Source organism: Rhea americana, unplaced genomic scaffold, assembly GCF_003343005.1.
Source record: "Rhea americana isolate MKP2758 unplaced genomic scaffold, rheAme1 scaffold_0, whole genome shotgun sequence".
NCBI classification, from domain to species: domain Eukaryota; kingdom Metazoa; phylum Chordata; class Aves; order Rheiformes; family Rheidae; genus Rhea; species Rhea americana.
The window spans coordinates 433391-448982 of NW_028185037.1; the positions used below are offsets into that span (position 1 = coordinate 433391).

General features: G+C 36.1%; 1 protein-coding gene across 7 annotated transcripts in view; it reads right to left on the reverse strand.

Moving 5' to 3' along the window:
• Positions 1-15592, reverse strand: part of VPS13B (vacuolar protein sorting 13 homolog B) — a 464422-nt gene that overhangs the window by 230703 nt on the left and 218127 nt on the right. For all 7 annotated transcript variants that reach the window (XM_085301417.1, XM_085301642.1, XM_085301811.1 and 4 more), the window contains one exon: positions 6780-6907. In XM_085301417.1, the coding sequence (XP_085157543.1) occupies positions 6780-6907 (128 nt within the window). The remainder of the gene's footprint in view (positions 1-6779; positions 6908-15592) is intronic.

Genomic DNA, 15592 nt, shown 5'->3' on the forward strand with positions numbered 1-15592 from the left:
TATAAAGACTTATTTCAGGGAGCGTTCTGTCTTTACATTGTAGTCAACAGTAATGAATATGTAGAAAAGGTTAATCACCAGAATCTAGGAAGAAAAAAAAATTTAAGTGGAAAACTGACTTTCAATAAAACAGATACATACATACATGCATCCTCCTCCTAAACACACGTAACAGAAAGAGAAACGAATGAAGTTCACATAGTTTATAAAGTTTTGTCCTGTTTTCACTGCAAATGAAATGTCACTTCTTCGTTCTTTATTTTCAAACTCTGCTGTTACTCTAGAACATTTCTGACAATTCTGCCATCTCCTTAGGGACTTCTAGCAAGGCTGAGTAAGCCCAAACCAAGAACTGAACTCATCGTGACTTGTTAATTCAGAGGCAGTGTAAGCTACAGCCTGTTAGTCTTCCTTGGCTCTTACCAGTAATATTCTGCACCTGGATATCAAATAGCCCTAAGAGCCCACACACTTGAACACTGTGTTAAGCAAGTACAAACTATGATTCAGTTCAATTCTTCACAATAGTTTGAAACAGTCTAGTGTCCAAACTATTGGACACAAGATGTTATTTGTAGCTGTGATAAAAGAACATTTGTTTGCTGTGAACTTATGTAACAGAGATTAACAATTTGATATCATTAAAGAAATCATAACTTGAAACTGATAACCAAGGTCTGTGCATGATACGCTCCCCTGAAGGCTAATAATTCCCCAAGACACCAATAGTAATGTGAAATAGCACTGGAATTCCTCAGCATCATAAATGCTTTGCCAGCCTACTGAAGAGAACACAGATATTCATCTTTGTTTCAGCATTTTGTGCCCTTTTGCTTAGACAAACTGACAAGAATTCATCGCAGAAAAATATAAGTAGAATTTTGCAAAAATAAATACATTGTTACATGAAGTCTGTGTTTGTTTCTAGTTTTAGAATTGTTTGAATTGTAAAATGAAGTTAATTACATCTTTGATAAGTAGTTTATTGATCCAAGGTTGCAGAGTGTACTCTATTTATATTGGATGAAAAGCAACAGAGTATTGTTACAGATGTAATGCATTTGGCTTTTTTTTTAAAACTCATAAATTAGTCATTGTGTCAATTTGCAAAGATTTCTACAGTGACACATTAGATCATTTTCTGGTCTATTAGCAACAGGTTGTAGGTCAAACCATTGTGGGATAATGATAAATAGAGGACAAAAGAAGCTATGATCAGTATAACTTTTGTTTTATCAATGCACTTACTGAGTAAAAGATTTTTAACAATCATTCACTCTACATACATATATATCTCCATGATGATTAACATCAAATGCTGTCTTGATATAAAAACCATGTGGTACTAATAATCCAAAAATTTCACCAATTCCAAGAGATACAATACGTTATCACATTACCAGCAGCAGGATCTACAGGAGATGTTTTACAAAGTACTCTTGAGAAGAAATCTCAGTAGAGTTTTTAAATCTCATTTAAAGTATAGTATAGCTTCATATTGAAAATGAGTTCTTCAAAATCTTTTTCTTTCATTTGACTGCCATAATAGTTTCACTCTTGCAAATGCCTGAGGAGAATTTCTGTATAAATATGCAGATATTTTACCTTTCACTTTACAAATGATTGAATGAGAGTTGGTCCTTGAATTTTGATGGGGTTATTGATATGATAGCATTGGGCTCTTAATACATAGTATGACATATCCGCTTACAGATATGTTTACATATTTGTGTTTCATTTAAAGTTTTATATGAATAAATGAAATTCGCAGAACATATAGCTGCAGGATTTCAAAAGCCAACAAAATGAACCTATGTAAAAATTCCACATTGCAGTGCAAATCACACAGTTATTGTAATTATATAGGAAAGTGCCAACTTGGATGCAGAAGGGCCCAGTAAGTGCATATTCAAGCATCTGAGTCACACCTGCTGAACTTCACAAAGCCAGGTTCTGCTTACACACAACCATCAACTTCAGTGCGATCTGTGGGTAGTTATCTGACAGAATCCAGAGATCTGTCTAAAAGCAAGTTCCAGTGAAGGAATGGGAGAGTTCACCTACAATGATGGAATTATATGTTGGACAAAAAGTGCGAATGTGTGCTACAGATTGCTTCACCAATCGGAAAAGTGCTTTAAAACATATGTAATCCAAATATCTTAAAATTAAACTACATCAATAGCATATATTAAAGCTATCATATAAATCTTTTTACACTTTTTAAATAACTGTTAAACTGTGTGTCTAAAATTGTGAATTTAATGTAAAATGTGACTGATTTATGTAACTGAATATAAATCTGCAGCAGTAAATCTTGCATTAATGTAAGGATCTGACAATCCAAGGGAAAGAAAATGAAGTAATCTGCCAGTAAGAAGTCCTCAAGCTGGGGGTCAGATCCTGTTCATGGAAACCATCTGGTTGGGACCCTCCAAGCCACACCAAACACAAATGATCTTTTAAAAAAATATCCTATTCATTAATGCTTCGCAGCTGCACTGAGTGTTACTTCATTTTTCCATGGCAACATCCTTTCTGTTTCAAGGATCTTATTTCAGTTTTGGTAGCAACGTGTTCTTTTGCCAATACTGAACACATTCATGTGTTAAAGAGAAGGAATTATTACAAATTCTTGAAACAGAATCACCCCCTATTTTCATGTCTATTATGTCAAGGCCTACACATGCTAAGTAACGTACACTAATGACAAACCAATGAAGTAAGCAGTATTTTCGCTTCTACTTTAAAAAAGTTAAGCAGAGTATACTGCTCTGAGCTTTTACTAACTTATAGACCTGAAAAGGTGCAATGACTTTAAGATCCCAGCTGTCTTAAAGGGAAAGTATAAAGTTACTGGAATAAATGAAGTATTTTTTAAAGGCATATTTGATTAAAAAAGAGAGCGAGTGAGAATGTCGCTGTTTAAAGAAAACTGTGAAATCCACACTGCATAACCACCAAGTCTTCATATCTGGAGGGAGAGGGTAGTGGAGGGGGGGAGAGAGAGAAAAACAGAAAAATGCCACAGCTACTCTGCCCAGCCGCAGCAGAGAGGGACAGGCGGTGCCAGCGTCTTCACAGCCTTTCATGCCAGCAATAAAATAAGGAGATTCACTTCCCTGACACACATTTTATAGCGATATAAACCATTTACAGGTGATGAAGATCACCCACCAGGTGACACTCCCACGAAGGTGTCTTCTGGGAAAAGTCCTCCATCCCCACTAACCACCATCCATCACGGTCTCTCTTGTCACCTAGGCTCGTGTGTTTTCAGATACAGAATACAAACTTGCAATGATTCCCAGAATAGCAAAGATCAACTGGGACCATCTCAGGTCAGGGTTATGGTGTGATCATTACTGTACAACTGCACCTCAGTCTCCTACATCCAAATTAGCTCTGTCCAATTAGATCATCTGCACTTGAGCCTGGTATGTAGTGCTTAGAAATGAGGAAGACGGGCCAGAAATCCATCTTTCAGTTAGATAAAAAGGAAAAACAAAAAAAAAGATATAAATGGAAAGGAGTGCATATTAGCATGAGAACTAAAATGCTAGGCTACCTGTACATGAAAAAGAATATAATAAAGACCAGATGCACTTTTTTTCTTTTTTACTGCTTAAAACAGTATCTTAGCATTTCATGGTATTTCTTCTAAACAAGTTTGATTTTAAAAAGTATTCTTTGTTTAGTTATGGAACACTAACTTTTGGCAGTTTGTGATAAGTAATCCTTTTAAGAAATCATCCCATCTCATAACTGATGAATATTATTGTTAAGCAACTAGTGACAAAGTCTCTTCCTGACCTACTCAAAGAATAAGAACACTAGTCACCTTCATCATTGTATTTCTGTACTTTCAATCAATGTTTCATTTTAACTATAATTTTGTGCAAGTTATCTGCTTCAAAGAAAATATTATTTGCAATAATTTCAGGGATGTGGAGTACCTGGCTACTTTTTGTGTGTAATAATTACACTCTTATTTAGTTGGCATTCTCTGCAACATTACTCATTTGCTTTCAGTACAGATCCTTCATTATTCTCACTGGAATTCAGCATTAACAACCAATTAAAAATAATTGTGTTTATACTGCATCACAAATTTAGCAACTATTAGTGTGAAGAGCACGTGAAAAGTGAGTATTACTCTCCTACACAGTTTAACTGCCAAGAAGACTTCAAGGCTGCATATAAAATCCTACAACAACTAAATAATAAAAACAACTTTTTATAGTTAAGTATGAAAGCCTTTTCACTGAAATACTAATAGCTTAGCACAACTTCAGTGCACAAAATCTTCATGCAATATTCTATCATGAGCAAGACAGGGCCAGGACTAAGCAAGTACCAGCTTTGGCTCCAAAATAAACTTTCCAGTTACTTTGGTTCCAAACACATTTACTTACTCAAGCTTCCACTAAAAGAATAATCCTTTGATGATTTTAAGTTATGAAGTTCTGTTTTATCTGACGACAACTGCAGACTTTTCTGTTCTACAATCATGTTAATAAAAGATCCAGAATCATGAAAATAGCTTTAGAAAAAAAACTCACAGTCTAAGTGTTCCAGTATTTAACCAGAAAAAATATTCCAGCAATTTGGCTTTTTCATATTGACAGAAAATCTAATTATATGGTGTGTTTTCTTAAGAGTATAAATATATCATACTATTCTTGACTGAATCATTACCCTTACCTTACTTCTTATCATACATGCATCGCTTTGCACAAAATTCAGCTTTCCAGTTTGGGCTGATATTGAAGGAGAAAAGACCTATATATACATATTTTATGTGTTGAAAAATGTATTTAAATAAAATAGGTACAGGGACTGCTAATAAAAAAAAGAATAGCAAGCATATCTACAAATCCTTCATATCTCACTAAGAGGGGCTACTACATTTTTGTTCAGAAACACCTTCTTGGATATTTCCTATGCTATTTCCCTGGCATCTGTTGCAACGTTTTACTGTAACATGTAGTGCCTCTTTCTGGCAAGATATTGGCATACATTTCAAATATGATCAAAGCACAAGGATGAAACACATCAGAAGAAGTTTGTAAGCTGCTGTGTTATTTCACAGGGTCATTTAATTTCAATACATATAAAAAGAAAAAATATAATTTCATATTCGTAATGCTGAAAACTGAAAGCATCTGAGTATGCTACAAAAAACTGTAAGAAGTAAATAAATCTAGAACTTCAAACACAAGAAAGAGGATCTAATATATATACAAAAAAATCTTCTACCACCAATAGCTCTAATCCTCAAGTATATTATGTTAGAGCATGGATATAGTCACAAATTATGTTTTGAGAAAATATGAGCCTACCAATATAGTGAATTTTCATCTCTATCAAAAAATAGCAATTCAATCACATTTTTTCCTATTGGAAAACATGCAAACTTCATTTTTAACTGCTCAGCATCTTACTCATATTTCATAACAAATTTGTTTTCCACTTTCCTTAGGGTTGCTCACATAATAAAGCTCACTATGAAAAATGTCCAAATAGAGGCAGTACCTCAGTCCCAAGGCTATCTTCCCCAGTCCTTTATCATCCTCATTATTTCATTATTATTTTTCTTATGATATAAGCTGTGTGCTTCATTTAAATTCTGAGCTTCCTTGTGCTAGGTACTATCCAGACACAGAATAAAAATATGTTGCTTCCTTCAAAGAGGTTACAAATTATACCTTTTTACCCCTTATGTAGTCATTCTTATCATCAGTGGTCATAATACTAAGCAACAAAAGAAAGTAAACAAAATATTCAAGAAATAACAACAAAAGATCTGACTGGAAGTTAAACAGAGATAACAGAAAGCACCCCCTCAACTTCAGTATGCTCTAGGACGAAGTAACAAACCAAAAGTCCTTGCTCAAGCAAAACTCAAATTTTTCAAGCCCTCTAACAGTCTGACCCCAAAGTCTTGTCCGTAAGAAAAATGAATAGGCATTTAGTCATTAATTTCTGCCAATAATAGTGGGGTTTGTTTTTTCTTTTAATTTTAATATGAAGACAGCTCTGCTACTATATGCTGGTGTACCAGTCTCATAGAATGTACCATTCAAAAGCCACAATTTATGATAACGTTAAGCTAGGGTTATTTACAGGCTCAATACATACATGGAAGCACAAAGTCTTATTCTAGCATTTCTAAATTGTCTGTATTTGATCATGCAATCTAAACACTGGATTTCTAAGATGGCCTTTTTGGTGTTTGGTATGTATGTATATATATTGCCACATGAAAACTCTGCTTCTACGGATCAAAGATCAAAATCAAGAGTAGTGCAGGATGAAACAGTTAGATCAATGACTGGTTCTTAATAAAAAGATAGATAAGCAGAAGAGTCACCACTGTATAACATCATACTGTACCATATAGCTCAAGAAGGAATTTTCATTTTCCTCAAATATTTTTCGAAAGGACAGTATTCTGCAATTTTAATTACAGATGAGCAGGAAGCTCTGTTTATAATTCAAAAGTGCAAAAAGTATTTTTTTCATATGATTTTTAGAGGATCATCCCCATACTAACAAAAAACTATTTTGAACACTAACATTTTAAAGCCTAAGTTTTCCTTGCTTAATTTACCAGCAACCTATATTTTAATTTTCATCTTCTACTATGTTGAAACTACTGAAATGAGACAATAAAACCAAGGAACTCCTTTAAAAATCCTCCATAAAAAGCACTCGGATGCATAAAAAGTATCATAAAGTTTGGAAAGACAGTTTTTCTCACTCCTTTTTCATCTTACCTGAAGTGTAAGGCGCTTAACTGCATTCCATACTGTTCCAATAAATTCCTTCATTCTTTCTTCGGGACTTCTGCAGCTTTCAGATGAGTTCAGCATGGTTTTCACGGGGAGTGACAAAGGCCGAGATTCTATGGCAAACAGCAAAATTCAGTTATACAAAGCAAACCTAAGGAATATACTTACTGATAGCAAAGAAAGAAACTGCTTACTTTAAATTCTAACCTAGTTCTTCTCTCACTGTACACCAGTGATAATACTATGTAGCAGAAGCTTCAGTAGCTATTTACTAGTTTCTAACTTGGCAATACAACTGCACCAGTAAAGCACGATGAGATGTGCGATGTTTCAAAAGCATTTTGAGAAATGCTTAAACTTTCTTAACATGAACTACTATGAAAATATTATAAGGAATGTTCTAAGCAGTTAAATCACTTTTTAAAGTGTGATAACCTATTTGGTGATGGAATAGCAATACAAGAGGTTTTCACGTACATTGCTGCCATCGTAACCTAAATAAGGTTTTAGTTTTGTAAACTTGATGTGAGAGAACTCATTAAATTACAGCCTTTCATTTGTTTACTCTAAAAATTCACTTAACAAAAACTTTGGATGCTTTGTTTGCATCCAAAAATGGTCTAAAAATTAAATAGTTTTCTTGAAAGAAAATGAATGGATCAAATAACAATTGCAAATTCTTTAAAGAATGTATGAATCGTATGTCGTTGCCCCTGTCCTCTCTTACAGAATATCCTCCTTTTTAGGTTTTGGGATACCCACCAAATTATCATCAGCTTCTTTAGCATTACCAAGTTTGGCCTACATATTGTTGAACTGACAAAATTGCAGGAATACATTATGAAGTCTTCACGGTTTCACTTAAATTAAAATCAATCCCAAAGTTATAAGTTATGTTTCAGAATTATAAAGCCCAGAGAAATCTGGAGCATACAGACTACAGAAAAATTCATAAAAAAAGTTGTTATCAATTGAGCTCAGGTGAGCAAAATTCTATGCCCCTTTATATGCATCATTTGGTCTTCAGTCAGGTTTAATCATATAAGGAAATGCAGAGAAGAAATCAAAATGAGATATTTGAGAGGTGTATTTCTGCCGAATGTGTGCAATGTTCATGCCACTGGAGGAATTAATTGTGATGCTCTTCCCTTCAAGGAAATAAAAGACCATGGATGACTAATATTTTAGACAAAATCCTTCAACAAATCATTTTATGCCATGCCATCCAATCGACATACAAATGGATTAAACTAACACAAAGATAGTTAGTGAAGAAGAGTTGTTTTGCTTTAACTTCATACCCTGCCTCAGTTCATATGAGCCTCTCTGTGTGGACAAGCCCCCTACTACACATATTACATGGGAAGAATTAGAAACAGCCTGAGTATTAAGAAAGATTAAAACAAAAGAGCAACTGGTACATCCAGCTCAAAGTGCGGGTAATGGTGAGAACAACTCATAAAGTCACCGCGAGACTGTGGACACTTGCGAGAGGCAGGAATGCCAGTCTGAACAATCCAGACGGCAACGGGGAGCTACTGGTGCAGATGGGAGAAGGTAGGATGAAAAGACAAATACAATGTAAAACTGTATTCTACAGCAGGGAATATCAGCATCCTACGTCACTGAACAAGTGCATTCCTCAAGAGCAGGGTCTAAAGGAAGGGTTTGTTCCAGTTCACTATGTTTTGTTGGTTGAGAAAGACACGCTCTTGGCTGGCCAAAATCCCACTTCTTTCAGCTCATATGCCCCTCAAACCTGCAAAGCTGCTTCAAAGTCCTGGAATATCCATGACAGACAACAGCCTCATGTCATACCACACACTCAACCAAAAGACAGACAGACAAACAGACAGAAAGCCAGAAAAAAAAGGCACTTAGCAAGAGTTGTTTCAGGGAAAAAGAAGAAAGAAGGTTAGAAAAAACTGCTGAAAAAGAAAGCAGAAAGAAGACCTCTGCTCATGAGCTTTTTGGTTTGGGGTTTTTCCCCCCCTCCTCTTCTGCCTGAAGGGATGTTGGGACAAAACAGTGTCGTAATTCCCCATCAGGCAAGACCGTCAGTAGATGACAGCTGCTAAGAGACTGCAGCCTTACGGCGTGGCTACCCTGCACGTTTGGCTAGTCCTCTGTAGTAGACACGTAGACTGGATCAGCTCCATCTGTCTCAGTATGAAGGTTAATCTCCTAAAATAATTATGCTACTCAGCTACTACTGAACTGAAAATCTAGCAACATTTCCTGGCACTGTAATCAGCCTTGTGTTGAAGCCAGGAGCCAGTCAGCAATTGCTAGATAGAAAATACGATTTGTCTGAAACATTTACAAACTGATGAGGAAAAAAAAAGGCTGCTTCAGTTTGTACAAAGTTGACTTTTCAGGAAAACTAACACACAGCAAAACAAAACGTTCCTACTCTCTTCTTCTAGTCCATATTGTGTAACTGACATTTTGGTAAAAATACACATTGCATCTGTTTCAAAGCGATCAATTATAGTTGGCACATCAATTTCAGAACATACTGGTAATGAAAAAACTTTTAAAAAGGGACCAATCATACCTATAAGGATTGAGCTACAAGAAGTAGCAGTTTTCATAATTTAATTCACAATTTATGGTTAAAGTACAGTTCCAAGTGGCAATTCTGCAAAATTAATCATAAAAGCCCTCTCCTTGTAGGAGATGCCAGTAAGCAAGCCTTATAGGCATAAATCCTAGAGAGAGGTGTTCTTATATAGATGGATGCCTCTTCCTTTGTGGTTTTTAGCCTGTTGGGAAATGGTTTCTCTAGGAATCTAGATAAGACACTTACATATTTTAAAAATGAAAAGATCTTTGAAAAAATATGCTATTCTGTGCTATTAATTAATACTCACTGATCCAAGAAACACAAAATGGAAAAGAAATTCTTTAGAAGTGAGTTGATTTGTAGCAAAAGGACATTTCTCAAATAGATAAAAGGTGAAAGACTGCTCAGAGATCTTTTGCTACTGAGCTGAGGACCACTATTAAATCTGTGCTCACCACTAATTGCCTTGGCACAGGCTTTTGCTTCCTCCTCCTCTTCCTCCTCCTCCTCCTCCTCCTCCTCCTCCTCCTCCTCCTCCCTTACAGCTGGTAGCTGAACTAGAGGCAGGTAAATACAGTGCAAACATGTTATGCCTAATGTTATGTGCTCTGCACCTATCCACACACCATGCTGTCTCATCCTTCTGCACGGGACCCCTCTTTTCTAGCGGCCCTCCGCTGTGCCTCAGTACCCCAGGCATTAAGAGGGCAGCAGCTTCCCTCTGGCTCCGGACCGAGGCTGCCGTAACACAACCTGGACGGAGAAGGTCATCGCGCTGCAGGCAAACCCGCACTCTCAGCGCTCCCCAAGCTCTTTCCTCCCGAAAGACAACGTCCACCGGCCACAGCCTGCGCCCCAGTCCGCAGTGGGATTCTCTCTCCACCAGCCCGTCGCATGACCCTACTCGAAACGTATCCGTCATATGACCGCAGCACGGTGGGCATGCCTCCCTTCCCACATCACATCACCTGCCCGCGGGGCTCTCGCAGCAGAATTTAGTTAAGCTGAGAAAAATGCTGTTGCAAACTAATCATAGATACTAAGAGGGCATGACAGCAAAACACATGAGCAGTAATAGCATTTAAAATAAAAAAGAAATCAAAGGAAAAGCACACTGTGACTATTCAGCTCTTTCCGGAAAAATTCTTCCTCCAGTAAAATCAGAAATAGTCTCTACAATGTCAAAGAACTCATTAGGGTTTCTTAATATACACTCTTTTTATGCATTAGATGTGTCTTTTTATTAGGAAAAAACCCCCAAAATACCAAGGCGTTTCCTACAAATGTAAGCCATTGAGGAACTGATTAAGAGGTCTGAGGGATTAGAAATGAGATTAAAAAGCAGTGAAGGAGAAAATTCAAACTTCAAACAACTCTGAAAAAAAGATGAAAATCTAAACGGGCTACAGATTTTTTTGTAGAAGATTAATTGTTAAAAAAAAAGTCTCCTTAAAGCTTACTGGCTTGCCCTTTTCTATCAGCCAGCAGTTTCTATGTATAATATTGGGCAAAAGCAAAATCTCACTGAGGCTTGTTAAATAAAAATTTGTTTATTCTTAGGTTCCTACCCCACTTTCCCTTGTGGGTTTACATACTTTTTGTATTTACAATGCAACAGAACCAAACATATATGTGTGTGCACGTATGTGTGCATTTGGGAGGGGGGGTAGCTGTCATTATATATATGACAGGCAAAGAAACAAATTCTGTTGTCAATACAATGTATTTTTAGCAAGTCTACTTGTGATAATTTTGTTCCATGATTTAATTTTAGTACAATATATGTATATACAAGAAATTGTAAAAACACAGGGGAATATCTTGCTGAAAATGCTTCCTATCTTAACTCACTAATTTTTCCTATAGTTGTCATTTTAGAACAAAAGTTCATCCAAGAACTGGCTCACTGTAACCATTAGGTGAGGCTCACTGCTTTATTTACTCATGTTTTCTGAGCTCTAAGTATCGAGTGTCAGAACTCCTTCAGAAGTATTCACATTTTATTTTTGTTTTATCATACAAGAAGCTACTCCCTATGCTCTATTGCTGGATGACTGTATTTGACTTACTCATATAGCTGAAATTTATTTGAAGAAAGAACATGACGAGCTGTATGTGAAAAAAGGTTGCTTTGCATTTTTCTTCATTGGGATGTTTCAGGAGAAAAGTTGAACTTAAATATCTTAACATCAATAAGTCTATTTAACTTTATAAAATAAAAATGCAATACATTTGCCAGCATACTGAACAGTCTTTGCATAAGTAATTTCTCTACTGGACTTCGAGCATTTTTTATTACTTATATCAGTCAAGATCATAATTGAGCCACACAATCCCTGACAACTAGCCAAAGCAAGTACTTATATCCAGAGAAATGCTAGCCGAGGTGTAGTGACTCAATTAGAAAGGTCATTCACTGAGTTAGCAGTAGAATAAGTGTTAAAATACAGAAGCTTTTGACTTTTAACCCGATATGCCTTTCTCTAGAGTAAATGTATGTCAGTATATGAAGATAAATGTCATATTAATGTGCAAGCAGAAAGGTTCTTCCCGTGTGGAAAGGGGGGATAACTAGGGCACGGCTATGGTCAGCAATTCCCCACTTTACATCTCTGAAATGATTGCTGCACTGTTTCTGGCAACCTATTTAGTTCTGTGCAACAAAAATAAAAAAGGACTGAAGCTTTATTGTACAAATTCATAGTAGTCTTTAACCTTCTGTCTCATTTGCTCTTAGAGGGGTATTCTCCATTATTCCTGATTCCAGTTCTAGTCAACAGCTAGCAGGACCCGTATTAAAAATTATGCATAATGAATAAATGCTGAATTGTGACTACATAAGTACTGGTGTTGTTTAACAGACATAGCAGTTTCCTAAGCTCTTAAGAAAAAAACAAAACAAAACAAAATATCAATGAAAAAAACTACTAAGGTCATCTAGAAATGGAAGAAAAAATCAGCTACCTCGAAATAAACAATAAAAATGGCTCAGAAAATATATTTAGTTGTAATTATGGATGTTGCAGGTAGGAACAATAGAGAGAAAAGGAACTGATGCATCCTCATGCATCACTCACGCACTGCTCTAGTTTAGTGCGTATTTTCACTGGCAATACTGACCTATTATACTAGTAATTATCAAAATTAGTTTTATGAGTGTTTGTGTCTAATCCATGCCTCTTCATGTTGTTACCATTCCAAACAACTTACAGTGTATTACAAAGCAAGAACTTTGTGCTTGCAAGAACTTCTCTGATAAAGGCAGCAGTAATTCTGCCTGATTTTCAAAACATTTTAGAAATACACTTAAAGTTCCTTAGTCTTTTGAATATAATCAAAACCTGTTCTTTCTCTGTCAACTTTGAGCTCCTCCATGCTGAAAGCGTAGCTGATACATTATATTGGCTTTGTAGTCCTAACATTCTTAAATCCTGCAGACTGAAATGAAGAAACGATGGTGTCATACAACAAAGTTCAAGCATTTTACTAGCTAAGGAAACTCACAATACCTATTTCTCAAAATAGTTAACTTCTAGGCACCTAACTGTCCAGATATTTAGAAGTTACTATAAACCATCTGAGTCCAGAGACTTTGTTTTTAAATAATCCCTCCAAGAACTAAAATCCATTTATAAAAATGAAATAATCATAGTACTTTCAGGCACCCTAGGGTAAATGTGCCTCAGATTTAAATTCCTATATTTTACTTTGCCTATTTAGTGTCTATTTAATTTTATTCATCTTCCTCAATGTATCAGTCATACATTTCATGGCAGGCATGAATAAACGATAATCATTCAGTTCATTGAGCAGAAAGAGAGCTCTGCTAATTCAAATACTTCAGATAATCCATTGATTTCTCACAAGCCAGACTCCTCTCACAGTTGCCAGTTTTCTGCATTCCAAGAGTTCAGTTTCAGTAGGAATCTAGTTCCACATTCTGACTGTATTTTAGGAAAAACCCCTCAGGAACTGCATTCAGTTTTACCAAGTCCTGCCACACTGTAGTGAACAGAACGTTCATTAGCTTAAGATGAAACTTCAGTTAATACCAGTACGACAGAATCAGCCTGGCTGAGCAGTCGGCTGCCTAGGAAATTCCAGAAAGCACAAGACTGTCCTGAACGCTGACTTCTATTACTCTGCAGCAAGACAAAATTATTGAATCATTTCTTCCTTTTAATAACAGCTATCAAATGTAACATACGCTTACTATGTTGTAATGTATTAAGACTGGAATATCTGAAATAACTACTCTTAGACCACTGCAGTAAAGATTTGGCTGATGCCTCTCCAGGCTGAGGCCAGCTTTGCTGATCTTCTGCAACGACTGGGAAAGCTGGCCTAAAGGTGCTGGGCTCCTCCTGGGCTGCTGGTTCCTGCTCACTAGATACGAACAGATCAACTCGTTATTAGGTAAGCAATACACAGTACTCGGATTCCTATCAACATGTTGTTATGTCTATGTTATTAAGTGTTAGGAATTTGGTGTCTTTTCAGCAGGTTTCCTAAGGAAATAAGGCTTACGCAATCTTACGCTCTACCCATATGCATGCATTAATTTGCTCGTCGTTCTCTAATTCCTTTTGACTTTACTGATCAGTGGAAATCAAATTTGACAAGATTGGTGTCTTGACATTTCTACAAGTTCTGCGAAAAAAGCTAAGCTGGCAATTTGTACAGGAGAAAGAATATAAAGGCCATACTGGACTGCGCTTTGAACTTTCTTGCTATGACAACACCTTCCATCTACTTGAGATACAAATCAGTATTAAGCTAGGTGTGACTTAGCACTTCTGAAACTTTAAATCATTTAAATTATATTTCCTTAAGAACAACAGTTCCACAGAACAATATATCAAAAATTTACTAGTTGCCTGTATAGGTATGTTACACATATCATACATACATTAAAATGATTATTTTGCCAGTATCCAGTTTTGAGAGCTATGCTTCCTTGCCTGTCTATAAGTCTGTTAATCATTCTTCGCTGAGGCAATACAGAGAACTCTTGAACCTGAGTAAAGGAGCAGAAGAAGCAGGTAGACGACGGGATTGAGGTAAATACTTCAATTTTTCCTATCTTTTCGGTAATGTTTCTGTGTAGGAAAGAGGAAGAGCTGAATAAAAGGGTCCTCAAAGGAGAGAAGACCGGATACCGAACGGGGTCAAAGCCTTTAATAAGGTGATCCTTAACAAAGGGAAGAGCCAGACCTCTCCTTTCCCATATCATTTAATTTGTCCATGGCCGTATCATACAAAATTTAAACCACATATTCTCTTATCTTAGTCTGGTACTGAACACACTGTGGTTAAGGAGATTTATAAATAACCAGACTTTGAGCAGAAACTTTAGATTTTCATTTATTTGCAGATAGATACCATATAAATAGCAGTTTTGCTCTTTTCCCATGCTTCATTTTTGGCATGGTCTCAGCAGCCATTAACTAACTAATAAACTGAACAAAAGATCAATGTTTTAAATCATTCGACAGCTGTGATTCCAAACTGCGTTCATTTAATACGGGGAGCTGTTTCTTGCAGTTCTCAAGGGAGTAGCTCCTAAAACCACAGGGGAGTTGAAAAGGATAAATTCAAAATCCTTACCTGAGCACTGTGATTTTAAGATATAAAATGATAACCTTTTCTTTCAATCTGCAAAGACTATGCATACATGCTTGCTATCAGTGCAGGAATCTCAGCTTTCAGAGAAGTTAAGGTATCCATACCTAGCCTTGATGGTGAAAAGATACAAGGCTTACAGTTGTTAGTGCCTTTTTATCTAGAACGCTTCTCTAGCACTGGGCTGGTGCTTATAATAAAGTCTTAAACTTATAATTAGTGTGATTTTTACTCCTATTTTTAAAAAGGTGAGACAGAAGATGAAAGAAAACTTGGACACAAAGTAGGTGAAATTAAAAGAAAGGAAATAAAGTAAAAAATAGTGGTAGTAAGCGAACCAAAATTTTGAGCAATCATATTTCTTTACTAGATAATTTTTGTTTGACCATTACTGTAGGAAAGCTAATCCTCAAAGGGAAGAATAATAACGGCTGAAGATCAAAACTGGCCACCAAGCTGGAAAGGAATCAGACTGGGACACTAACTTTCAAAACTCAACACCAAAGCTACTTCGTAAACTATAAACATACTTTTGTAAGTTGGTAATTAGCACACACTATTATAGCACCTGTACTTACAAGTAGCTGTTAAGGATTAATATATGTTTACA